We start from the raw sequence: 25,060 nt of genomic DNA, 5'->3' as shown, positions 1-25,060 counted from the left end.
TCGATATGTCAATGGTAAAGAAATTTTAAATTAGTCGAATGTTCGATCGATCCCACAATTGTGAGTTATATATAACTTTTACAAAAGAGTAAAATGAGCAAATTTACACCCTTAGCAATATTCAACATTAATATAGTTAGGAAAAAAAAAATCAACCTAGTTGATTTTTGTATGATTCCCATTTGGAGTTGTAGTAAATTATTGAAAAGTACTTCCCTAACATCTGAGCGCTTTTAAATATATTATTCGGAGATATTGTTCAATGAGTACTTTGTAATAGATAATGCGTAATTTGAAAATTTTTAAGTGTATTTATCTTTTCATTTAGTTCATAATAAAGGAAAAAATGATTAAGTTAAATGTTTTATTTTTAAAATCATAAAATTACTCTAAAAAGCACTAAACTTGAGCGTTTGTTAAAAATATTTTTAACTCCAAAAACTGCATTCCTAATTTTATGAAATGATATTTATTGACGGTGTTAAAAGTGCACCGTAACTCCGAACATCAGCACTGAAGTTGCATACACGGATAAACATCGACATTTTAAAAATACCTCCGTGGTGCCTGATGTCCACGACGTGTATGCCGTGCGTCTCCAATTCACAGTCACTTCTTAGATGATAAACGTTACCCCTCAGTTGAACTAAACTGACCCCTTCGCCATCGGCATCGGACAGTGGAATTCACACACACTCGCGCACACATTTGCACCGAGAAGAGAAGCAGAAACAGAAGACTTTGGTTGTCCTCCCGAGTCCCGATCCTCCGTTCCCAAAACCCAAACCCCCCAAAACAAAAGTCAATGCCCTGCGACAACAACTACAACTTACCCCCTAAATTCCCAAAACTCAAAACTCGAAAGCTATTCCGTCATTAAACATTAAAAACGCTTCCCCCTCTCCCAGGACCGGGAGGCCTTTCTCCCCTGTTTGCTTCTGCCTCTGCCTCTGGTCCCATCCCCCTTATATTTCACTGATACAACAAAACAATAAACACCCGAAACGCAATTCCTTCACAAAACGGACCCAATTGAAATTGCAACTGTGTGATCGATCCCATTGCAATTTAATACTGCCAGGAAAAGGGGGATTTTGATTTGAAGACGTATAACTATCAATTGTTGGGTTTGTTTATTTGAAAAAAAAAAATGATCAATACGGCCGGAAGTAATAACATGATGTCGCCGTCGGCTTCATCGGCATCAGCAAATAATGCACAATCGCCAGGTTTAAAGACGTATTTCAAGACGCCAGAAGGGAGATACAAGCTTCAGTACGAGAAGACTCATCCTTCTGGTCTGCTTCACTATGCCCATGGGAAGACCGTAACCCAGGTTATTCGTTTCTCATCAGTTTAGGGTTTTATTTTTCCTTTCTTTCTTTTTACAGCTTTCATGTTATCTAGCCTGTTTTGCTAAACCAGCGTTGGTTTGTGGACCGAAGAGCATTAGCATTAGAGGCTAGATTCCCATATTTTTTTTACAGTGAATTTTGCAACTTGAAATTAGTACAAATGGCTAGTTTGCAATTGAGTTTTTTCGTGGCTAAATTTATATGTATTTATCAGATTTTGACTTGGGATTGTTATCAAGTAGAATTGAAGTCCATTTATAGTGAATTTGGAAATCTGACCTTCACTTAATCGGAGTACTTTATTGCTTTGTATAAAATTTAGAACTTCAATCCAACTTATATCGTTGATACCTTTTGTTTCTGTTGTTATCCCCAATTATTTGTGTTGAATATCTAGGTTTCTTTTTTCGGGTTGTAGTTTCTCATTACAAAATTAATCTGCCCAGGACCTAAGAATCAATTCTTCTTTAAGGTTCACTTGGGCATGAAAAGAAAAAGATAAGACAAAAAAGAGCTGGCTATGCTTAGAAAAATCTTGCATGGTCAACAGTGTGCATCTAAAGAAGTAAATCAGAACCAAGTTTGTGTTTTGAGGGTTTTTTTTTCATGGTCAGGTAACCCTAGCTCATCTCAAGGATAAGCCAATGCAGGCACCATCACAATTATCGTCAAGTCTTGGAGTAAGCAGTGGTGTTAGGTCAGCTGCAGCACGGTTCTTGGGTGGAGGGAATGGAAGTAGGGCACTTAGTTTTGTTGGAGGAAATGGAGGCACTAAGTCAGTGAGTGGTAGTAGTAGTAATAGAGTTGGGTCATTGGGGGCTTCAAGTTCTAACAGTGTGATATCTAATTCAAATTTTGACGGCAAAGGCACTTACTTGGTATTCAACGTTGGCGATGCCATTTTCATAAGTGACTTAAATTCTCAAGATAAGGTACTATAATGGTTGTCTTGATCTTGTTTCTTCAGATTATGATAGAGTATGCACTGGATTAAGTTTTGAGAGGTTTATGTTTCGTGTAGGATCCTGTAAAGTCTATACATTTCAGTAATTCAAATCCTGTTTGTCATGCATTTGAGCCGGATGCAAAGGATGGGCATGATTTGCTTATTGGATTAAATTCTGGAGATGGTAAAGTTTTTAGTTCTACTCAAGAAGTACTTCCCTCTCTCAAGTATTTATGAGCTATTCAGTGATTCCTTGGGAGGCTAATTTTTTCTTTAATTCTTAGTGTACTCTGTGTCTCTTCGACAACAGTTACAAGATGTTGGCAAGAAGCTTGTCGGTGCGCAGCATTATAATAAAGATGGTTCTGTGAATAATACGTAAGATCATGATTTTATCAAATTTGTCTTTAAAATATCGTCTCTCCAGTTTTGTTCAAATAGCATCTAGTGCTTTTATGCTGTGTTTCTGATACATCATCTTGGTTGTCTGTAGAAGTTTGTTTTCATGTATTTCTGCTGAGCTGATATTCACGAGGTTTATAATCCCAATGATAGAAATTGCTCTTGTCCTACTTATGCTCCCCTTGCATTGAAAAAAGGTAAAGAAATAAGAACAAAAGAAATAATGAAATTTTTCCAAAACAGTTCTTTTTAACAAAATTTTAAGACTAATGGTCGTTTTCTTGATAATTATTATAGTTTTTTCAAGATCTTCTTGTTACCTCTTCAAACATTATTTTCTTTGCCTAGACCACAATATGTTTCCAAAGTTCCTCCAATCCCATGGCTTCTTGCTTTACTATCTCACAACCATGTTTAATGATGGTTTCAGCATCTGAGAATTGCTAATTGAGGTCCCTAAATGTTCTTTTAGTACCTCATAAGTTACTAGTTATTTTGCTTGGTCTCGTGATTGATTGGGTGGCGACTAGCAGGCAGGATAGTGCCCATTGAGTTTGCTTTTCAACACGAAATTTGAAAGCTTATAGGCGCTTTAACTATTGGGACTGCTTTATTAAGCTATTCAAACTTAAATCTCAAGTACCATGAGAATGCAAATTCATGGTAGTGGTAAACATCTTTGTGGTAGAAGGTCTAGACTTTTATTCTCAAGTGTTACCTTGAGTCCACTACTTGGTTTCGTCTTGGGTTGGTTGTATGGGAGGGCATGTGGTGGCGTTTAATTTTAGTTCACAGCTACTTTTAAGTTTTAAAGTTGACGGTTACTTAATCAAGTGAATAGAAAAGTTGCATTAGATGCCTTGAGACCATTGATCAGCAACAAATATATTCCGTAGTTGTGTTAGATGTCTTTGGACCATTGAACTACAATAATTATGTTCCTTTCCTTATGTTGAAATATATATTTTTTGGTAGTCCAGAACTTCCTCGCTGAGTTCAAATAATTTGCTTGTCTTAGCAGTCGTTGTGCAAGTATTGCTTGGGTACCCAATGGTGATGGCACATTTGTTGTTGCTCATGCAGATGGAAATTTGTATGTATATGAAAAGGCAAGTCTTTGGATATTGTTGATGTATGTTTTCTTTACATCTGCCGTTTAATATCCACATCCGACTGGTATGTATCTGTGTTTCTTTCAGAGCAAAGATGGTTCTGGGGATCCTTCATTCCCTATTATTAAGGATCAAACCCAATTTACTGTAGTACATGCACGTTACAGTAAGGTACTGTTTTATTTAATGGGAGTTTATCTTCTTCATCCACCACTACACACGTATACTTCCTTCTTCTTGCTTAGCAAAATGTTTTGTTGATTGAGAAAGTAGTCTTCTATTTTGTCTAATGAGCATTCCTTCTTCATATTTGGATATGGTTACTATCTTCATGAACTGCTTTACTGGTATCAGTGGTAAGGTTCCTAGGTCTTGTTCAGCAACAGTGTGTTAGTAACTTCGAGTAGCAGTCAATAATTCTATACTATAGGTAGATAAGATTGGCTGAGCTAAATATAGTATGTTATACACATGTATTCTCATTTTAGGACTCATTTCTTGTGTAGCTTTACAAGGATAGAAGGATTTAAACAGTATTGCCTTTTGTTTCAGACTCTCTATTTAATTACTCCTATGCATGTAATGTGTTTGTTGTGATGGTCACTCATTATTTCTTAGAAGTTTTGTCAACATGAAGTAATGGTGTTACTTTAAACCCAGTTTGCTAGGGATCTGTGGCACCTCTCCTTTTCAGACCTTTATTGGTCTATTTGCCATTAATGATAATAATTGTAAATGTTCAAATGAATTTGGAGTAGGGATTGTTTTGGTGAGTGACCAATTAACTGATGTCATGTCTCTCACAACGTTTTGGTTTTCCATGGTGTACGATACTGACATGTGGTATTGCTAATGTGCTGTCTTAGCTGACTGGATACACAATCACAGACTTCAGTTTAGGAACTGGGAGACGACATAATCACTTTATTTTTTAAACTTATTCTTTTCTATTTTCATTCTTTATCTTCCATTGCTTTTCACTACAGTATATTATCTTCCTACCTGGAGAAGTATTACATAGGTCTGCACAAATTTTTTTTTTTTAAGTTTGTGTCATCAGTATCTCGTTTATAGTTTTTTCAAGTTTATCCAGCTCTATTTTGAGTCATTTTGTGTTTTCGTGCTCAGAATCCTATTGCTAGATGGCATATTTGTCAAGGTTCGATAAATAGCATCTCCTTTTCAGCTGATGGAGCTTATATTGCAACTGTAGGAAGGGATGGTATAATCTCCATCTAATAATTCTGTATTTTTGTGATAAATAAGTAGCTTCAGATGAAAATATGTAAATATGGAATGGCTGAGGCAGTTTAACAAATGTAGGTTATCTGCGAGTATTTGACTACAAAAATGAACAACTTATATGTGGCGGGAAGAGCTATTATGGTGCTTTATTATGCTGCACTTGGAGGTGAGTGTTGTCTCCCATCCCCCACCCTTCTCCCCCCCCCACCACCAAAAAACAAAAAAAAAAAAGGCCCATCATTTGTTCATTAGTGCCTGTCATCTTCCCAGCTGATGACAAGGTTGGCCTTTTTCATCTGATTAAGCTGATCAATAAGAGTTTATTACCTTTTTCACAAGAGAAGAGATAACTGACAGTAAATAAAACAACAGCATGGATGGAAAATACATCTTGACTGGAGGTGAGGATGACCTGGTTCAAGTATGGAGTATGGATGATCGGAGAGTTGTAGCATGGGGTGAGGGACACAACTCGTGGGTGAGTTCTAGCAGGTCCAGTCAAAATTTTCCTTTTGTCGCATTGCATGCTGATGACTACCTCACACATTTTGTAACGGATGCCGGCAGGTCAGCGGAGTGTCATTTGATTCGTATTGGTCTGCACCAAATTCTGACGGCACTGGAGAAAATATTGTTTATCGTTTTGGATCTGTTGGTCAGGTACCATGGAGTTACTGTAATATCTCTTTTGCCGTTTTCGTTCTATTCTTTTCGATTTGTCATGATATGTATCCATCAATCTGACAAGGATAAAATCTGTCATGGCCGCTAGATTCTTGTACATGTCCTCTTTCCAAGTGTCCATTGTGTGGTCACAGTATTGAGTGATATACTCCTTTTTATTCTTTTATTGTGATACTTAAACGTTGGAACCTTAGTCGTTTCATTTCATGTTATTTGAACATTACAAAATGCAGGAAAGATTGGTATTTATCAAGCCATACAATTTATTTGCTCAAAATTAGAGCCTTGCTAGCACATCCCATTGGTTTTAAGTGACTGCTAGTTTTCTGGGTACAATACTTAATTAGTCATGCTACAGGTGTTATATCTCCACCATCCGGCTGATCCAATCTTGGATTACTTGCAGTTTGGTGCACCTATTTTTGGACTAAATGAAAAATTATCAAACAAATCCTTGTGTGTAAAAGGAAGTCGAGACTTCTATGGCCATCTGCAAGTATCATCTCTGATCTCTATGTTTCTTTACTACTCCTTTCTTGTCGCACATCCTTCTGTGCCCTTTGATTAGGGACCTGACTCTCCGCTCCTTGCAAGTCCATAGGTTGCCGATCCATGTAGCATTGGCACATTCACTTAAAAATCAAAGTTGCGAGGGCTTGGGAGCTTCTTGTTGACTGGGCTCCCCTCTCCAACTCAGTACTTTACTGTGATATTGGCAGTTAAAATTCCGTTTGGCTGTTTAATGGGTGAAACTTGCTACTTATTTGCCTTGTTGTTTATGTTTTGGTATTAGATAAGCTGGGTTTTGGCTTGAGATTGTCTGTGCTGAGGCTGGTCTCATTTTATTGGTGAGGCCTGAACATCTCTTAAAGGTTGACCTTTTGCCGCTCAAGATCAAGTTAATTAAGCTCCCTCTGATTTACCTGAGAAAAGCATCTTATAGGTTTGCCTTGAAGATAATAATCAATATCTAGGAGTTATGTTTTAAGTCAAAAGTTCAATTTAGCCCAAGTTATCTTCTATTAAGTTTGTATTGGTTAGTATAAAGTTTAAGGTGCATGAGAGATCTCCCATGTTTTGTCCTCTAACTTATTAACTGATTCTTCTGGTAGTATACATAATTGATATAATCTGTTAGGGCAAATCACGAGAAGAAAATCAATATCAAACAAAATCAACAATATTAGAGTTCCAGGAACCTTGCTGTCTAGTCTAGGCAAATAAAGTTGTCTTTTCTCATTGAGTGATGGGTCGATCGATCTCAGGTTGGTTTAGAGATGTCAAGAAGAATTTTTCTGCTAGGCCCACCACTTTAACTTTGGGTTTGGGTTTGGCTTATAAACTGGGTTTTGGTTGGTCTATTGGTGGAATCTTCTTGGACTTTAAGGGAATGGACACTTCTTCGAATGTCTGCTAAAGAGCATCCTGGTTGTTTGGTCTTTGATTGGGATCTTTCTTCACCTTGGAAATGTCATTTTTATTGTACTTTGAGTTCATAAAATTGATTTTATCAGCCATGAACATGTTGAGGTGGAAAAATCTATGCTACCTAATAAGTACATCATTCATTTTACTTCGTTACATGCTCTTAGAAATCAAGTTCTTTGCAATACTCATCTTACTCTTCACAACTTGATGTTGCCCAGGACACCCAATTGCTCTTATGGGATCTGGAGATGGATGAAATTGTAGTGCCAGTCCGCCGTCCTCCTGGTGGGTCCCCTACTTTTAGTACTGGAAGTCAGTCTTCTCACTGGGACAGCGCTTGCCCTGTTGGTACTTTGCAAACTGCTCCAAGCATGAGAGATGTTCCAAAGATATCTCCACTAGTTGCTCATCGTGTCCATACCGAACCCCTTTCTGGTTTGATATTCACACAAGAATCTGTCCTCACCGTCTGCAGAGAGGGGCACATAAAGGTCTGGATGCGACCCGGTTTTGCTGAAAGCCAATCGAGCAACTCTGAATCACTGTTAGGTACCAGTTTGAAGGATAAATCCTTGATATCAGGAAAGGCAGTCAGCTCCAGTTATAAGCAATGACCTGCCGTCAATGTGTCACTAGACTGTTGAGTCGAGCTGCACGGTGCATGCTGCTCTTGTCATATGTTTTCCTAGAACTGAAAAATTATATGACTTGACTCGTTTGCAGAGAGATTTAACTGACAAGTTTTTTTTGTATAGCCAGCGCTTGAAATGCCGTCTGGGCACCACGAAATTGAGGGGAGTGCCCGGCCACGTTGTAAGTATGAAAGGGCTGTCCATGAAATGACCGGCATAAATAATTGAAGCTGCTTAAAATTTGTAGTTTCCAGTTGCTTTTCGTCATCTGTAGCCAAATTTGCCTGGAAACAGCTGGTTGACATTTAAATTATGCTTTTTAATCTAACATTATTGGTTTTTTTTTTTTTTTTTGGTGAACTATTACTTTTTTTTTACATGCAAATTGAAAAAAATCCGTTTGAAATGCAGCGAGATAATTGGAACGGAGAGTCGGTTTGAATTTTGCAACCATTAGTTCAGGTCTGAAGATGGTAACTGCTAAATCGAAACTGTAACGAAGGGATGCCTTTCAATGTTGCTTGGGTTCTCTAAACTATGTAGCGGCAGCAAGTCGTTGGATTTTGTTTTGTTGTCGTCCAATCCATTCTATAAGTTGTTGGATTTGTTTTATTTTAGGATAAATTTCACATATACCCCTCGTGGATAAGAGGTTTTTTAGATACATACCATCTTGTGATTTAAAAATGTCCTCTTACACCCATTGTACTCTAAATTGGAGTGGAAAACAAATTGAAATGGACTCTTCTAGTGACAATTTAACGTGCCCAATTCAACAATGCAACTAATTACTTGCTGCTAATAATGTCAGGCTTTAATAACGTGTTTCTTTTGAAAATGTCCCCAATCGAATGTTAGCACTCTATAAAAAGGATCAAAGGTTTGCGCTCCAATAGTGATAATTTGTAATTTTTTTTTTTATAGATTGCAATTGTTAATTGGAGGAATTTGTAGAAGAAAGATATTATTAAGACCTTTCATAATTAGAATCAAGTAACTAGTTGTACTATGGAATAGTGTATATAGTGAAATCTATGTTAGTGAACTCCATTTTTATATGTTTTCCATTTAAATTCAAAGTACAAGGAATGTAAGTAGACATTTTTAAATTACAAAAGGTGTATCTTAAAAAATAGTTAACCATAGACAAGAGATGTATTTTAAAAAGCGCTTAACTGTAAGGGATGTATGAGGAATTTGCTTTTTATTTTATCGTCCATTAAACGCTGTCTGCCTTTTGGGCTAATCTGTAGTATGTAGGCTGGGGGAGGGTTGGGTTGAGTGGTATGGGAGGAGGGAGTGTAAGCAAGAGGTCTCGGGTTCGAATCCTCCCCGCTTACACTAACAAAAAAAATATATATATATATCTTTAGTAAGTAGGCTAAGCAGTTCTGTGTGTGAACACCATAGACTAATAGTTGAAGTAAAGGTTATGCTGTCGCGAGAGTGGCTTATATCCAGAGCTAAATTCGTTCTGTCGGACACTTTGATTCCCGACAGTCAAACTTGTCTTTGACTAGGGAAAATATGAATATTGTAGATATCGCAAGTTCGACGAATGTAACAGACAAAATTTTTTTTTTTTTGGTATTTTGCGAATCTTTAAAATCTCAAGGGATACAAATTGGGGATAAAGAGAATTTTAGTATGTCTTTAATTTTCAAAGTTATATTTTATCAAAGAATTTTATGAATAAAGTAATGAGTTAATTTTATAAACACTAACAGTATATATACTATCATGATTAGATGCATGATACATATATAAAATTTTAATTTTAAATTCAAATTCAAATTATATGTCATACGTCCATTATAATGTACCACACCACAGTATAAAAACAAGAGTGCGACCAAAAAGAAAGAAAAATGAAAAGCCTATAAAATACCACAGTCCACAGATGCGGTATACAACATGGTAGATGGCCGGGGCCCCTTCTTTTTCCCTATGACTTTAGAGATCAAATGATGGTACCGTCATGTTCCCACGGTTGCAGATGCCTATGATATTAGAATTGCGTGAATTCATAAAACCTGCGACGTTATCTCATGTGATTTCCATCTTGCGAGCAATTTTTTTGAGTTTGTGTTCTACTGGTTGTAGAGAGCATTTTGATGACTGGTAATACAATAACTGGTATTGGTGTTGTTTTCTATCCAAGACAAATTAGAAGGGGAAAAAAAGGGTTGTAGATGACGATGGACAGCCATCCTCATCAACCGAGGAATTCAAAAAATTGCAGCATAATCCACAGGTTTTGTTGAGCAGGTTTCTCGACGACATGACAATCATAGCGGGACCCTAACAATTGGGCATTTTGGGTCAAGAGAGAGGTCGAGCGTTGGAGGGTAAAATTGTTGAATGAATCAGATTTGGTCTGGCTGGATATGAATTGCTCTGGGAATAACATCAGCCAGTCGGTACTGAATTGATTCGCTTATCATATATCGCAAAAGAGGCAACTAATCCTCACCCCAAAGCCAAAAGCCAAGGTAACACAACAGGTGAAAGATTCAGACTTCACAGATCTGATCCTCCCCCCACGCCAATGCAATTGGTGATTGGCTTAAACTTGACATATACACCATTCCCTGAAAGAATCCAAAAGCAACTGATGTATCTGGTTCTTGCTCCTCTTGCTGGAAGTCGCATCACCATGTTGGCTTGAACGATGAGTTTCACAATTTTTGACAACAGGTGTCAAGTGTTGCCACAAAGTCGAATGAGACTCTATAATGCAGTATATTTCAAGTAACCAGTAGTAGTAGCACTTTCCTGTACAATTGGCATACTGCTGTTTGGTGGTCGCGGGGTCAATGTGTTCACTGTCTATCCACGATCGATCCCTGAGGTGACCATACTACCTGCCTCTGGAGGCTCAGTTTGTTGTGCGCCCCTTCCATCTGACAACTCATTTGGGTTCAAAACCTCCTCAGAGGTGCGTTCCTGAGTCGACCAAGCATTCCACCGTCTCCTCCATTTCATGAGTTCAAAAACAATGGAAGTCCCACACATCGCACCTCCAAATCCAGCAAATGTCGCTAGCAGCACAGATAAAATTGCCTGTACATGAAGCTACTCTCCAGCAGCCATAAATGAAAATGCCCCGTCAGCATACGCTCTTAGCATTTCAGATTAATTAATCAACTCAAAAGATAATAACAATGTCATCTCTTCAAAGCCTTCTCCTACCTAGCAAATCTTTAATTATCATTCTAAATGAAGAATTTCTTACCAGCGAGTAGAAAACATGGGCAAAGAGAACCACCAAAACAAACTGAATAGTTGCATACATCCATGCATATCTTCTCCTTACTGAGCGCCAAGGATCAAGGCAGATAAATTAGTAAATCAACCATTTGAAACTGCAAGCGAAAAGACAACATTTCATTACAGGCTTATACCCATTGTAGTAGATGTCATGGATGCAAGAAGACCCAATATGCAGGAAAAGGGTAGAGATATGGCAATGGCACCAGATCCCATTTTTATAACCTGTACACCAAATCATACCATTAGAACAATTGATTCATTCCAAAGCAAGCAATACAAAGTGGCATGAATTACCAAAAGTTGCTCAAGAAAACAAAAGTAAGCAAGCATGCTGACGATCACAAGAACCGGAACATCCTGCCATACCCTGCAGACGATTACACCATCGTTATCAAGTAGTTAGAAAATTTAAGATTTTAACTTTCTTAAACAACTTCATGCACTTCACTATCAACAGTTGATCACAAAATTGAACAATCAGGAATGAGTCTAAATCTCCAGATTTCAAACTTTAATAACACTATAACTTAAAAACACAAACATTTAGATACACACACAGACACAAAGATCCATAAGCATGCAGACATAGCATCTTCATATAGACACTCTGTCAGTTATAAACATATAGACACAGAAAGATTCAGAAAGCAAACATTTCTGACTTGCCTGTATCGAGGAACTTCAATAGACCTAACTGCTGCACTTCCTCGGGGCTGACCCTCTTGAATTCGTAAGAGTGTTACAGGTAAGTTCTGAACCTCTTGCTTGCAGACATCACAGGTTTTGTTACCTTTTATGCTAAACCATTTCACAGCACAATCTTGGTGGGCCAGGGCAAGTTCACCCTTACAGTTGCATTCCATCTTAAGGGTTTCTGAACTCTCCCCTAGTTCAACCAGACAGATTCTGCAAACTGCTTCTTCTTGAGGGATATCTTCACCATTATTATCACTTCCATCTGAACCAAAAAACTAAAATAAGGTGGAGCTTGGTTATCACAAGTCAGAAAAAATGGGATTATAGATGCACTAGATTTGCAAACTTGGTCAACATACGGCATCCTTCCTTTTAAAAGGTAGAACAAAAATCCCCAAAACCAGATGTCGAAGGTTCAAATCCTACATAGTATGATACAAAAAGGGCCCCTTTATCAATTTTATCAATTATTTGATAATTCTTCGTACCAGAGAACTCTCCCTAGTCCAATTTTGCTTGAGCATGTATTTTACCATAAAGAACTCATGGAAATCATCTTAAATTCCTTTTAGTATTCTTGAACAACTTTATCTCTGCGAGTTCCAGAAATGCAGTTACAGTTCCAAGCTCTGATTTGGTTCTTCCCATATATAGAATGATTAACAGATAGATCTGAATGCATTTTTTTCATATCTCAAGGTATTGTGTTTACTGGAGATCAGAATCTAAAGGTTGAGTTGCTGCTTTGGAATTAGGTGCCACTACTCTCCTTCTTGGAGTCAGCCAGATCACCAATAAGAAACTTTTAGAACTTATCAAAGAGTAAGAACCTAGACCTATGTAATATTGAAGATAATAACAATAATAATAATTAATAAAATACTTAGCTGCATCACATAAAATAAGCATGATTAGTAAAATGACACACCTATATCAACTTTCACAGTTGCGTCCAGTGTTGGTACATTGTGTTCTGTAACCCGTGGAGTAGCAGGGATGACACGAATTACACCACCCAAGTTATCAATCTGCCTTACACTTCCATCTTTGTTTAACACCGGGACTGAGCGTGAGCGGTGGATGGGATAAAATGTCCCACCTTTCTGTAACGGAACTGATTTTGTAAGAGACTAGCTAGAGATAAAGTATCTCCAAGTTACTTGGCAAAAAGCGAATTAGCACCAAAGAAGAGCATACTAATAATTGTATACATGAGCTTCAACTTTGTATGTAATGCAAATTCTTGAGGAACTTGGAAAATGCACCAGGAGCAAACTCAAGTCTTGTTCCAAGCTTCTATGCAGCAAAATTGTGAAAATGAAAAGAATAGAACAGAACTTAAAGATGATCAACATAAAATTATGAACACAGAATGGTGATCCTACCATCATATTTTTCTTAACTGAAAGAACCATCAATTACCCATATTATTTAGTAGCAATTAAAAAGTTAACCAAAGCAACTGCATAAAATAGAATAAAAGCTAATATGAAGCAACTATCACTCACAACTGAATTTCCATTCCCTCCATGTGTTGACTCTGGATTTGAATGAGCAATTGGAGTTACTGGTAAAGATGATGTTCTCTTCATCCTCGGTGTAAATAGCTTTGTAAGAGAAAATGTCCTTGTAATTGACCTCTTCTCCTGTGGTCCGAGTGGAGAACCTAGAGCTAGCATGGCTGCCTTTTCGATCTCTGAATCTGTATTCCGAAACTTAAAGCTCAGTTTAGGCAGGAGGCTCTTCATTGATGCTTTACCCTTGTTTGATGAGGAGGGAAGCGGGGATCCATTAAACCTGATATGACCGGGACTCGGTAATGGTGAAAAGTTCACTTTTTTAGGAGTTGGTGACGGAGGCACGTTTATCCTCACAAAATCGTCTATGGAGCCATCAGCTGTTGTTTTGGGTATATCCACAGTTAAAATTTCATTCCTTTGGTGCTGACTACTTGTTGATTCCTCAACTATTTCACTTGATTCTCTAACCTGCCAAAATAATTTTTAAAAAAAAAAAAAACACTGATCAGAAGGGGAAACTTCAAAGTGCAAAATTGAAACTTTCTAGTGGGACGATTGAAATGAAGAAGTCAAGGCAGACATAGCTACAGCGCGCAGACATGATGCCCAAGAATTGCACCATAAAGGAAAAAGTTTATTTCTCGGAACATTCAAACATCATAGTATGGATTATCGCCAAAGTCCTAGCTAAATTATAGTAAAAGGGGAGAAAAAAAAAACGGGCAATGAAAATTCTAATTGGAGATCAGTTAATAAGGCAAAGGGAGAATATGGAAGTGAAATTCTGACAGGGCAGGGAGGAGTTCTCATTAAAGAAATCAGAGTTCAGTCACAAGAAAGTCGAGAGATATGCTGACTTAGTCAAGTGTAGCATGTAAATGCGTGGATTAATTTAGAAAAAGAAAAAGGAGGCTAGAGGACAAGTAGTACCTTTTGGATACCAGCAGCAGGCGGTGGATGAATGGCGGTTGAGGCGGCGGGGAAGGAGGGTGGTAAGGAGGCCACCAGCCCCTGAACGTCGACATGGTGTTTAGTCAAAGAATTCTCTTGAGAATTTTCCATAAATGCACGTAAAAGGGAGGAGGAGAGAATCTGCAACTAGTAATTAGTCAAGGAGTCAAAAGGGAATCAACTGGAAATTCAGAACAAGCTTGTAAGAATCAAAAAATCCATAATCGAAAGAAACCTCAGAAAGTCCCAATCACAATACAGTACTAGGCTGCTGGTGGATTTTTCACAGACAACTCCTTAACGCTGACAGAGATTCGTCTCTCAGAGAGAGAGAGAGAGAGAGAGAGAGCCAAGGGAGGATTTCAATTTGGCAATCGATACCGATATTGATACTGATGTGGGCTCTGTCTACATTTTTGTGGCGCAACATAATAATAAGAGAGTAAAGGTACAACTGCACGCTCTGGCTAGTACAGCCGTACACCCTCCACTTTTACAAACTTCGAAAGGTCCCAAGAAACAGAACCACCAATCACTTGCTCCTATGTTTTATTTGTTTTCTTATACGGCTTCTGCCGGTTACCTCCTAGAGCATCCACAATGCTATTACACTTTGTGGAGTGTAATCCACATGCCACGTCAGCATTCCACTTTCTCCTCTTTTATTACACTTTCACTCACAATGGATTACACTCCACAAGGTGTAATAGCATGGGTCCACAATTAATCAAATATTTATTTTAATAATGCATAACTCATATCCCATAAATAAATAAAGTAATTTTTAAAACTAATTTTGTTATTTTTAAAAAATAAAGTACTAACTTTCGTTAAATTTTGTACATTTTGAATTTTTTTATTTTGTAAAAATGATATTATTAACTTTTAAGTTTGAATAATATATCTTTTTCTATGTTTCAAAAATAATATATTGTTATTTTTTAAAAAATAATTATGTAGGAAATTAAACAAATATTTGATACTTCAAATGCCATAGGGCCCACCTTCAATGGATTACACGCATCATATCCATGATGCGTGTAATCTCCATGACACGGCTCCAATGGGGAGCCGTGTCATGGAGCGGTGTAATGGCTCCCCATTACACCCGCGTTGTGGTTGCTCTTACCAGTATAATTCTTCCCATTGTTTTCCTTTTCCCCCCATGATAGTTGCATCACATATTGGCAACCAGTCCAGGGAACAATTCAGGATATGGATTTGGCACATATCATACCTTTTTTTTTTGTTCTTATTTCTTATTAATAAAAAAAAAAAAAGAGTTACAAATAATGCAAGAATTATACTTTTTGTCTTGCAAGTATAGTTTCTCATTGAAGCCAAAAGATGTTACCAAGTATTATACCAAAAAAAAAAAAAAAAAGATTGACCTTATGGCTTTTAAAAGGATAATACCTTATAAATCATTCAAGATTTACAAGGGGAAGTAGCGCAACATGAAGAGGGGAAAGTTGGGAGGAGGATTCATGGCCAACTTAATACTATTCAGATAGTTTGGGGAATAATCAAATGCTTTACCTAAACTAACCCCTTCTGAAAAAAGCATGCATACATACATATATATATATATATACACATACATATATATTGACCTTTATTAGTTCAGAAAGGTCAGGTGACGTTTTGATGATGAGTTGTCCAATGAGAAAACCTCATCAGTATATGTTACGGTGTCAGGCCAATTATTTGAAAAAGAAAAGACCAACGATTTAATAGAAAATAATATCTAACACGAACGATGAGTAACGCACAAGAATTAACGTGGTTCGGCTTAATCACCAAGCCTACGTCCACGGAGAGAAAAATTTGTTCTTACTATAAGAGAAAACCACCACAAGATTACAACTTGATTCTCAAGCCCCAACTCTTGTATAACCTTCTCACCCACTAAGAACTCTCTCATTCCTTTCTTGTGTTTTTGTAGTATGCCAATCTACCTATTTATAAAGAACATTACTTGGCCAAAAAACTAAATAACAATTGAAAACCAATACTAATTCCTAAACTCATATAGAGTAGGAAATAACATATAATTCTAAATCAAATAGGACTTTACTTGACTACTACTTCAAGTAACTAAAATTTAAGTAGGAAACTAGTTACTTTCCACACCAAATAAAAATCTTGACTAAAAAAAATTAAGCCAATTTCCTAACGGTATATGATCCAAGTGATGTCAAAACCCCGAAATGGACCCTCCCTGATTTGATACATGCATTTACATAATTTGTTTTGGGGTTTGGCCCGTCTGGTGTTAAAATTTCCTAACAGTTGCAAGACCTTTTTTATCCCTCAAACTATTCAGTACTGTACGATGACTCAATTTAATTGTATTGCTCAAATTTAATATATATTAGTCGCCTTCCCCCAACCCCAGAGCAAAAGAGAAGAAGAACGAACAAGGCAAAGAATATTTTGATTAAAAAGTAAAGAGTTACATAGATATCCTTTTGTTTTAAATTGGAGAGTTACGTAAATATCCTTAGTTTTTCATGGATTGACTCCTATGTTCTATCACGTACGCTACAATATGCTTCCGGCGAAGAACAGGTTTTGACATAGAGATTTTTTTATTTTTTTTTGAGAGGTGGTGGAGGTGTTGTTGTGGTTTTTTTTTTGGGGGGGGGGGGGGTGTAAAGAAAGGCTTTTTTTTTCTGAAACAGATTGGTGGTGGACTAATACTCAAGCCATAACAAAGTCAAGAGATGTGCTCGTAGTTATTATTTAACCCTCGAAGGTGGTTGACAAACTAATTAACCTTAATCACTAAATTAAAATCTCTTCAACCTTTTGAAAGAAAAGTTAACCATTTACGAATTTTAATTTCAGAAAGTTAATAGAATAGAATCTTTTGAAAGTATGATTAAGGAAGTAAGAGATGAGGTGCAGTGCAATATCAAATGAAATAATTATCGGAGTATTTTTTGTGACATGATATATATAGAATAAAAGACACTTGATAGATAAAGTATAAGAGGTGGATTGGAAAACATAATGGAATGTCCAACAATTCCCTGACAAGGTCTCAATCCTGCAAGTCAAAACAGCCGCAATAGAGGGCAAGTGGGCAAGGAATCAAAAGGATTGCTTGATGTTAAGTTCTTTTTTTTAAGTAAGCCCCCAGATACAAATGCAGCTAATTGCGACTCAGAACCCCAGTTATCACTTCAGCTATTGATTCAATATTACGGCGAAACAGCTTCAATTTTGTGTCATATATATTGTTGGTGCATTCTCCGCTGCCGACTCATAATTTTAATTTAATACCGCTACTACTACTATTACTAAGTAACAACAACATAAGCCCCGCGTGAATGGTCCAGCAGTAGCCTCCTCCCACAGGGACTGAGAGGTTCCGAGTTCGAGCCTCAACTCTGCTGGATTCTTCCGCGCACTTAACATGCTAGGGTCGGGTTGGGGCGCCGGGCCCGAGCCACAGGGGAATAGTTGGGCCCCGTAAAGATTGACCCGAACACCCCTGTGTCGACAAAAAAAAAAAAAAAAAAAAAGTAACAACAACGTAAAGTAATGCGACCAATCAGGCGGCTTGAATATTGTCGTCATTCGTCTCCATAATAATGATCCTGTTACAGTACAGTACAGTTGACATTCACGGAAAAACAAATCTTCTCAGACCATCGATTGATTTAGACGGACATTTACTATGTTAGGGTAATGCTTTTTTATTCTCTTTTTTTTTAAAAAAAAAAAAAAAATACTCACGGATGAGATGGCGCGGATCGGAGCAGATGAGCTGCCTGGCTAGTAGTGCTAATCGATTTGCCAAGTCCGTAGACTTCCATTAGTAATAATGTAATGATGTGTTTTAAGGCACACCGGAAATGACAATCGGGACCCGCTGGGATCATCTCTTGTAGTGTTCTGGGTTGGGGTGGATTCTTGTAGAAGTCAGCTTTCGCTTTGACAAATGACAGTCTGAAAAGGACCGGAAAGCCACATCTATACTATATAGTATATACGAACGGTAGATACCAGCCAAGAATTCAGAAATTTGCGATGAGAGAAGAAGATGATGGATGATGAGTAGGACAACAATTATATTATTGTTGTCAAGTGTAAATCATGACAACCACTGCCTCAAATCTCTCCAATGATGGTGGGGCGAATTTCTTAGTATATTGTCAATTTTGAAAAAATTCACAAAATTGGGGGTATTCGGGGTGGAGTTGGTGCTCACCCCTACTTTGCTTGTCTTCATACGATCCTGATTTAGGGACGAATTAAGTTCCCATTTCGTTTAATTTTCTACAATCCTAATAAATTAAATTCACTCTACGATTCTCCCACCAATTTTTTTTTTTTTTTTTTTATATAAAGAAAAAATTTACTTACAAGAGAGTGTGTGTATATATATATATATATATAATCTACTTACAACTATACGTAAGCTGGCACGCTTGAACTTGAACTGAGGACATTTCTACACGAAAACAAATTTGTTTCCCAAATTGGCGGAAAAGAAATATGGGCTTACTTGCACAAGTTATTGGATTGACAATTTAAAACGCAGAGCTGCTGTTTATGCATAGGGAAAAGAAACTGACCACATAAAAAAAAAGAGACTAACTTACTTAGAGGGAAAGGGTTATCTCATAACTCCTAATCCCACAATTGGTTTTTTTATGGTTCTTTCAGTGGTTCTATTCTAATACAAAACTGCCGCTTGGCTAAATTTTATAACTTGCACTTGGGTCCTCCCTGAATCGGATTATTACAGAGCACAGAATTTTAAACTCGGAATTTGATTAAGATACTTATGGAACAAAGAGCCTGATTAAGATCTTTATTTAAACTTACATAAGAGCAGTTTACATTTCATCGGTGTTAACTCAGGTAGCGCATTTATTTATTCCAAGTAAATTGAGCAGATATAGTTGAAGACCTAAGAAGAATAGAGACCTGTGATATGCGCTTAATGTGTGGGTCAACTACCTGTTTTAATTGCTATTCTTAGAAATTTTTGTAGAAAAATATACCGTAACAATTTGAAATTTTTGTAATGAAAAAATGTGTTCATAAAATCACGAAAAAACGTAAAATTTTTCTGCAAAATATCACAATCCAAACAAGCTGGCCACCTCACGTCTTCAAGCATTATCATAGCAGGGAGAAATACAACGAAGTAAAAAGATCTCGGCCTTGTTTGGAAAGGGATTTTTCATCAAAAAATCTCTACATTTCTCGTGAACACATTTTTAACCATCTTTTTACCTCACATATATCATATCACTACAGTACATTTTCTACAAAAAAACTCCAAAAAATTACAATTCAAACACAACCTATATATTGTTTTTGCAGTAGTCAAGCCTTCCCCCCCGAAGGAAGATTTTATCAAGCAAATAAAATAAAATGAGTGAGGGAAAAGAAATTCAAGTTTCATCCTTAAAAAGTAATTTCGCACAAAGCATTGAGCGGAAATGAAGGTTGGTTCTTGAGTAATGTACTTCGACCGGCCTAACAACCCTAAGAAATGTTGTAAGGAGTTTTTTATGATTAATATTTTCTACTACACTGACAATATTACAAAAAGAAAAAGAAAAATACTACATGAGAAATTTGTATGCACGTCACAAATGCTAAAAATGGAAATGCCAATGGAATTATATGTGTCATTGATTTAGATTTGACTCAGGTGAAGAATGAATTTTTCAGGAGCAATTCCGGAACGTTTTCAATGAAGACCTGGCATCACCAGTCCTCGACCTTCCACTTCCAGTTTTTTGTACTACCACAAGGCTTAAGGTCGTGGACAAAGTTGAGAGTAAACGCAGACGTCATAAACTTTTATGATTTTTGAGTAAAGCAAAATAATTCCCCTTTGAGCAACATGCCCTGAACCACGATAAGATTTCAAGAACCGCCGCACCGTTAAAATATATGTTGAACACCCAGTACCCGGAACTGCTTTTTTCCAGATTTTGGTCGACAAAAGGGGAGAAACAAGTTGGGCGATTGACACCAAAAATGAGCAACTTCTCTCCATCAGCATTAATGGACATCCACGAGAAAAAAAACAACTTTGAACTTCCCCTAACCACCCTATCATATGATTTCAAAACCACCCTTGCTCTCATTTATTGTATTAGCAAATACCATATTCTTCCATCAAAATGAAGCTGAGTAAATACATATTCATCACTGGTTTCAGAGGACTCCTGAAGAAGACATAATAAAGAGTCGCAAACCCCTCACATATCTCACAAGCTGATCACAAAATTTCATTTCACAAGAAGCCTACGCCAAACAAACCGTCAAAGGTAACTAAGATACTTAACAGTTGGAACTATTGCAATTAAAAGAGAAAATTACTCCACAACCACAATCCAATAGCAATTAAGCTAATTTAGCAAAGAGCTTTAGCTGAATCATCCAAATTCCATTAAATTGGGCCCAAAAGCAGACACCTAAAAGCTGTTTAAAAATAGGAAAGCATGTAGCCTGCAGGTTTTCAAACTAAACCTTAAAGTAAATAATGTGAGTGTTAGGACCATCACCAAAAGACCACAACGAGAGTTTTCTTGGGTGGATGACAATAAACTTATAAAGACAAGCCAGAAATATTGCAAAAGGTCACAGAATTTCAATCAGAGAAACAACAGGAGAAATATTGCAAAAGGTTGTAGAATTTCAATCAGAGAAACAACAGGAGAAAAAAAATCACGCTAGTAAAGTAACAAAGCTAGAAAACACGCTTCATACTGTACATAGTTGAGCAAATAATGAGTAGCAGGAAGTATCATTAAGCACCTTACGAGTAAGGAGCCATTAAACTATGAGCAATGAGCTCAGTTTGCATTACATCCAAGACTCGTGCACTTTCGTGCCTGATTAAAATCATATCAAAATAGGTGCAACCAAAACATGGGTGCAGACAAGAAGACAAAAGAAAAGGAGATAAAAGAAACTTTACACAATGGAACACTCGTCTTCATTCCTCAGCTGCATTGCTAACCTTAATCTCCAGAAGCCGTTCAACTGGCTGCCTGCAAATTGGGCACCTATTTGTTTGGAACCTCAAAACTTTGGCACATCCGTTGCACATACACTGCATTCAGAAATTTTAACTCAATTATTGCACTATATGGCAAGTAGGCATAAAACTTAAGAAAGCATGAGCAGTCTTTTCAATCTATATCAGCTACACAGATTCATGTAATGAGACTAGAATGCTGACTCTATTGTGGTGAATAAGATGAGTTCCAGAAGAATGAATCACAAAGTCCAAAAAACAACAACTGAGAAAAGAGAAGATAGTAGAGTACCATGTGTCGACATGGAAGGACAGTAGTGTCTCGGGGTTCTGAAAGACATATTACACATTCTTTTCCAGGATCATTTCCATCGAAGTCACTGTCAACTGAATTGCCTATCCCAAATATTTCTTGCAATTCATATCTCATGCCATTGACCCATAAGATTTGCGTCACCACCCTGACCTGATATTCACCTTTCTCTTTCTCAAACACCGCCTGGGTAATCTGAGAGTTTGTCGATCCAGGTTCTGGCTCTGTGTTTCCATCCGCTGATGTACTCTGATTATCTGCAAATGCCTCTGCCTTCACAGCTAGGGGGTAAACACCCATCTCCCCCTCCTTCAACAAATCTGCTTCCTCAAACATTGAGAGGTCTATGCCAGTTCCAGAGGGCTGTCTAAACTTCTGTGCTAAGCCCTTTTCGAAAGACACTGTTACTGGTGGAAGTAAGCTATCCTTCATTGGAGTAAGAGTACAGTCTTCACCTTCTTTTGCAAAGAAAATTATGGTGATGCTGCATAGAGCATGAAAACTCAGACTTCAACAAGACAAAGCTTCTAGAGTTCTAATTAAGGAGTAAGCATCCCATTCAAAGAAAGTAAAACAATTAAAACCAAATAAGTAAAAAAACTAGTTGAAATGCCATATTTGATTAACTGAGAAGAGTATTCTAATTTTAAAAAATTGATAACAAAGAAAACAAGATAAAATGACTACTTTCACGCGCATATATAATTATATATTTTCCTTATGATGCTGTAAACATCAACTTACAAAAGTCCTCGTCCAAAAATAATAACTTTTGGCATTAATCATTATGGCCCGAACAGACTGAGTATTAAATCACCCATGCTTGATCAAAATATAAACATTAAAAAATTTTATATGACCTATCATCAACAAGTGTTCCTACAAGATTTCTTCTTGACAATGAAACTTGATCAAAATGAGATAACGCTGCATAACCTTTTTCTATAGAACTATAACGATACCAGCCACATTTTTTTCTTAAAAGAACCTCAATCAATATGTTTATGCGTAAAGGGCATCTCAAGAACTACTGAGCAACTGAAACAGTTAGGAGGCAAACAAGTGGTTCCTCATTGAATACTACCATTCAACACCTCTGTCCAAGAAACTTCAAACTGCACAAACAATTAATTTCGATCCATCCACACGCTAAGGGGTAAACCAGTAAAGCAGTAAAACGGTGTAAAACCCATAGGACCATTTGAGTCACCAAAGCTTATTGAGTTTCAAGAATCAAATGTAAAACAACAGAAAAATCAAAGCTTTGAAATCAGGACACAAAAAAAAAAGCTCAAATGTACAATTCGACTGCACATTGTAATAAAAATCCACGTAAGAACATAAAAGAATGGGATAAAAATATACCTCCCAGCAACCGTAGCATCAAACGTGAAAGCAACAAGATACTTGCCAGGATTGGCCTCGTCGGGCTCAATCCGCAAAGTTTCCTTCTTCAGATTAACATCGTTCCGGATGGTGACCGCCTTCTGATGCTCCACATAGGGTGTGGGTGGTTGCATCATTGGCCCGCAAGGGTAACGGCCACTGACCCAATTGACATGGGGCGGGTCCATGCGGTGGTGGTGATCGTATGGAGCCGGTAAAGGCACCGGCATAGCCGGTGGCGGTGCCGGATAGTAGCCAGGGTACTGGTAATAGGGATGCGGAGCATTAGGGTTTGGGTATTGGGGAGGGTACGGGGTCGCTGCGGCAAAAACGTATCGGTTGGCAGTAATCTCAGGTTGAGGTGGCTGGGGGGGCGGCGGCGGTGGGTGGCTCCGCCGGCTGCCGCTTCTTCGCCGGTTGTTTACGCCTGTACTTCCAATATTACCCATACTATTTTCAAACTAATTGAAAAGAAATGATTTCTGTATAAATGAAAAGGAAAAGATTTCTGTGTGAATGAAAACTAATATACAATTAGGCCGCAGGCATCATGAAAATCGAATCCTTGACATGATCATAGAGAAGATTTTTGATACCGAAATTTCTTCCCAAAAAAAAATTTTGGCTTAAGCGGAAGGATTCTGCAGGTCAAAAAATAGGGAAACGAAAACTTCTGGGTTTTGCAGGGGGTTGAGGTGAATTGGGGGCTGGATGGGCAAGAAAGAAGTGTATAGGTGTTGACGGTATGTGATAAGAACAACTGTTGAATGCATATAATACGCGCGGAGGGAGGAAAAGGCGGTGGGAAAAGAAGGAAATAGGAAGAGAGGAGCAGGGGGAGCAAGGAATATTATGAATTGAGAGAGATTTATGATGCAGGGATGGACGGATGGAAAGTGGGCAAATTCGGGGGTGGGGGCTGTTACTTTGCCTTATTGGGTTGGGAGAGGATCAGGATAATGGGATTGCGTAAAGGTCCACCAGCACCAACGACACCATCCATGAGTTCTGGCGGAAAAAAAAAATGCCAACTTTTCTATTTTCCTTCACCTTTTTGGTTCTTTGAAGCAACAATTCTGTACATTCTTATAATAGCAAAAATCAAGTAGATTTTATTTCTTTTCTTCTCTTAAAAAGATCAACAGTTGTTTTCCATTTATTCATTGTGACTCAAACTCCCAAATGATTGTAAAGGAAGTGCCTTACTTACAAGATTTCATTTCAATAAGATGAAAAGATGGTTAAATAGCCACTAGTGTGAATATCCGTGCTACGTACGGTGCTGACATTATTGAAAAAATAAAATAAAAGGGTGAATTAAAAAATGTTAAAAAATTGTACCAACACAATTAAAATTAATATCTATCTAACAATAGTTTGAAATATGATAGAATATGTATATTATTCAAAATTTACCTTTTTTGGGAAGATAGATCCTGAAAAAATAATAGAAAATTATATTAGAAAATGAATAATATATGAATAAAAATGAATGTAATTAAATGTTGTTAAAATGAAATACGTACAAATATTATGCATTCGATTTGATAATCTTACATGAAGGTGTGAACATTCTTTACACCAATCAACTTTAAGTACGAAAGCCAAAATTGATAATTTAATTAATTCTGTTGAATTTTGTGAAATGCGTACTACAAATGAAAATGCACGATCTTTGCATGAATTGATTCATTGGTTGAACAACCTATCACCATTGTCTTGAAAATTAAGTACGTGCGAAATTCAAAATTAGTATATTTTTTTTACATAGTTTATAAATAACATTATAAAAAATAAACATATATCAAGAAATTCTACCTTCCTCTCTAATTCTTAGAGATAAAAAGTATCACAACCAAATACGAATCGTGCATGTCTGTCCTGTAGATTAAGATGCATGTTACCACTAGAATTTTTTATTTGTATGTTAATATTGTACCTGTTTGACAAATAAAATGTTATATACAATACAGAAAAATTTGTTGAAATTAAAGGTACATGAAATTAATTGCCTAGCAACAGTGTCGACCACATCATTACAATGCATACACACTATTTTTGAAAAATGACTTTCACATAGTTGTCCATAATTTTTGCATAGC

General features: G+C 37.1%; 3 protein-coding genes across 5 annotated transcripts; 1 reads left to right on the top strand and 2 right to left on the bottom strand.

The window, feature by feature from the left end:
- Positions 1–604: 604 nt before the first annotated feature.
- On the top strand, positions 605–8,153 carry LOC113775597 (dystrophia myotonica WD repeat-containing protein). Of its 2 annotated transcripts, none has more exons than XM_027320551.1 (11): positions 605–1,336; positions 1,970–2,287; positions 2,377–2,485; positions 2,586–2,679; positions 3,725–3,812; positions 3,903–3,986; positions 4,944–5,037; positions 5,139–5,226; positions 5,433–5,538; positions 5,628–5,720; positions 7,391–8,153. In XM_027320551.1, exons 1-11 carry the CDS (start codon positions 1,151–1,153, stop codon positions 7,784–7,786), a joined length of 1,656 nt encoding a protein of 551 aa, XP_027176352.1. In that variant the 5' UTR covers positions 605–1,150; the 3' UTR covers positions 7,787–8,153. The 2 variants fall into 2 exon arrangements, with proteins under 2 accessions (XP_027176352.1, XP_027176351.1); XM_027320550.1 differs by having other exon boundaries at positions 3,722–3,812.
- A 2,072-nt stretch (positions 8,154–10,225) lies between these two features.
- LOC113773177 lies at positions 10,226–14,640 on the bottom strand. 2 transcript variants are annotated; one of them, XM_027317749.1, is made up of 9 exons: positions 14,480–14,640; positions 14,224–14,391; positions 13,282–13,761; positions 12,702–12,876; positions 11,744–12,035; positions 11,372–11,444; positions 11,209–11,299; positions 11,040–11,119; positions 10,226–10,879 (listed from the first exon to the last, which is right to left on the bottom strand). In XM_027317749.1, the coding sequence occupies exons 2-9, from the start codon at positions 14,353–14,355 to the stop codon at positions 10,634–10,636; spliced, it is 1,569 nt and encodes a 522-aa protein (XP_027173550.1). In that variant the 5' UTR covers positions 14,356–14,391; positions 14,480–14,640; the 3' UTR covers positions 10,226–10,633. The 2 variants fall into 2 exon arrangements, with proteins under 2 accessions (XP_027173550.1, XP_027173551.1); XM_027317750.1 differs by having other exon boundaries at positions 14,224–14,385.
- A 6,287-nt stretch (positions 14,641–20,927) lies between these two features.
- On the bottom strand, positions 20,928–23,859 carry LOC113775554 (probable E3 ubiquitin-protein ligase LOG2). Its single transcript, XM_027320486.1, has 3 exons — positions 22,938–23,859; positions 21,552–22,056; positions 20,928–21,334 (listed from the first exon to the last, which is right to left on the bottom strand). Exons 1-3 carry the CDS (start codon positions 23,405–23,407, stop codon positions 21,218–21,220), a joined length of 1,092 nt encoding a protein of 363 aa, XP_027176287.1. The 5' UTR covers positions 23,408–23,859; the 3' UTR covers positions 20,928–21,217.
- Positions 23,860–25,060: the final 1,201 nt, after the last annotated feature.

This window comes from Coffea eugenioides, chromosome 6 (assembly GCF_003713205.1).
Source record: "Coffea eugenioides isolate CCC68of chromosome 6, Ceug_1.0, whole genome shotgun sequence".
Lineage (NCBI taxonomy): Eukaryota > Viridiplantae > Streptophyta > Magnoliopsida > Gentianales > Rubiaceae > Coffea > Coffea eugenioides.
This window is presented reverse-complemented; position numbering and strand designations above follow the sequence as displayed.

Excerpts from the sequence above, each read along its gene's own strand:
- LOC113775597 (XM_027320550.1), top strand. The coding sequence starts at position 1,151 with ATGATCAATACGGCCGGAAGTAATAACATGATGTCGCCGTCGGCTTCA. Across the intron at positions 5,227-5,432 it reads TTATTATGCTGCACTTGGAG|CATGGATGGAAAATACATCT; the intron begins GTGAGTGTTGTC and ends ATAAAACAACAG. Across the intron at positions 5,721-7,390 it reads GTTTTGGATCTGTTGGTCAG|GACACCCAATTGCTCTTATG; the intron begins GTACCATGGAGT and ends GATGTTGCCCAG.
- LOC113773177 (XM_027317749.1), bottom strand. The coding sequence starts at position 14,355 with ATGGAAAATTCTCAAGAGAATTCTTTGACTAAACACCATGTCGACGTT. Across the intron at positions 12,036-12,701 it reads AACTGTGAAAGTTGATATAG|ATGGAAGTGATAATAATGGT; the intron begins GTGTGTCATTTT and ends TTTTTGGTTCAG. Across the intron at positions 11,300-11,371 it reads GTTTTCTTGAGCAACTTTTG|GTTATAAAAATGGGATCTGG; the intron begins GTAATTCATGCC and ends TTTGGTGTACAG.
- LOC113775554 (XM_027320486.1), bottom strand. The coding sequence starts at position 23,407 with ATGGGTAATATTGGAAGTACAGGCGTAAACAACCGGCGAAGAAGCGGC. Across the intron at positions 22,057-22,937 it reads GATGCTACGGTTGCTGGGAG|CATCACCATAATTTTCTTTG; the intron begins GTATATTTTTAT and ends TGCTCTATGCAG. Across the intron at positions 21,335-21,551 it reads TCCTTCCATGTCGACACATG|TGTATGTGCAACGGATGTGC; the intron begins GTACTCTACTAT and ends TTCTGAATGCAG.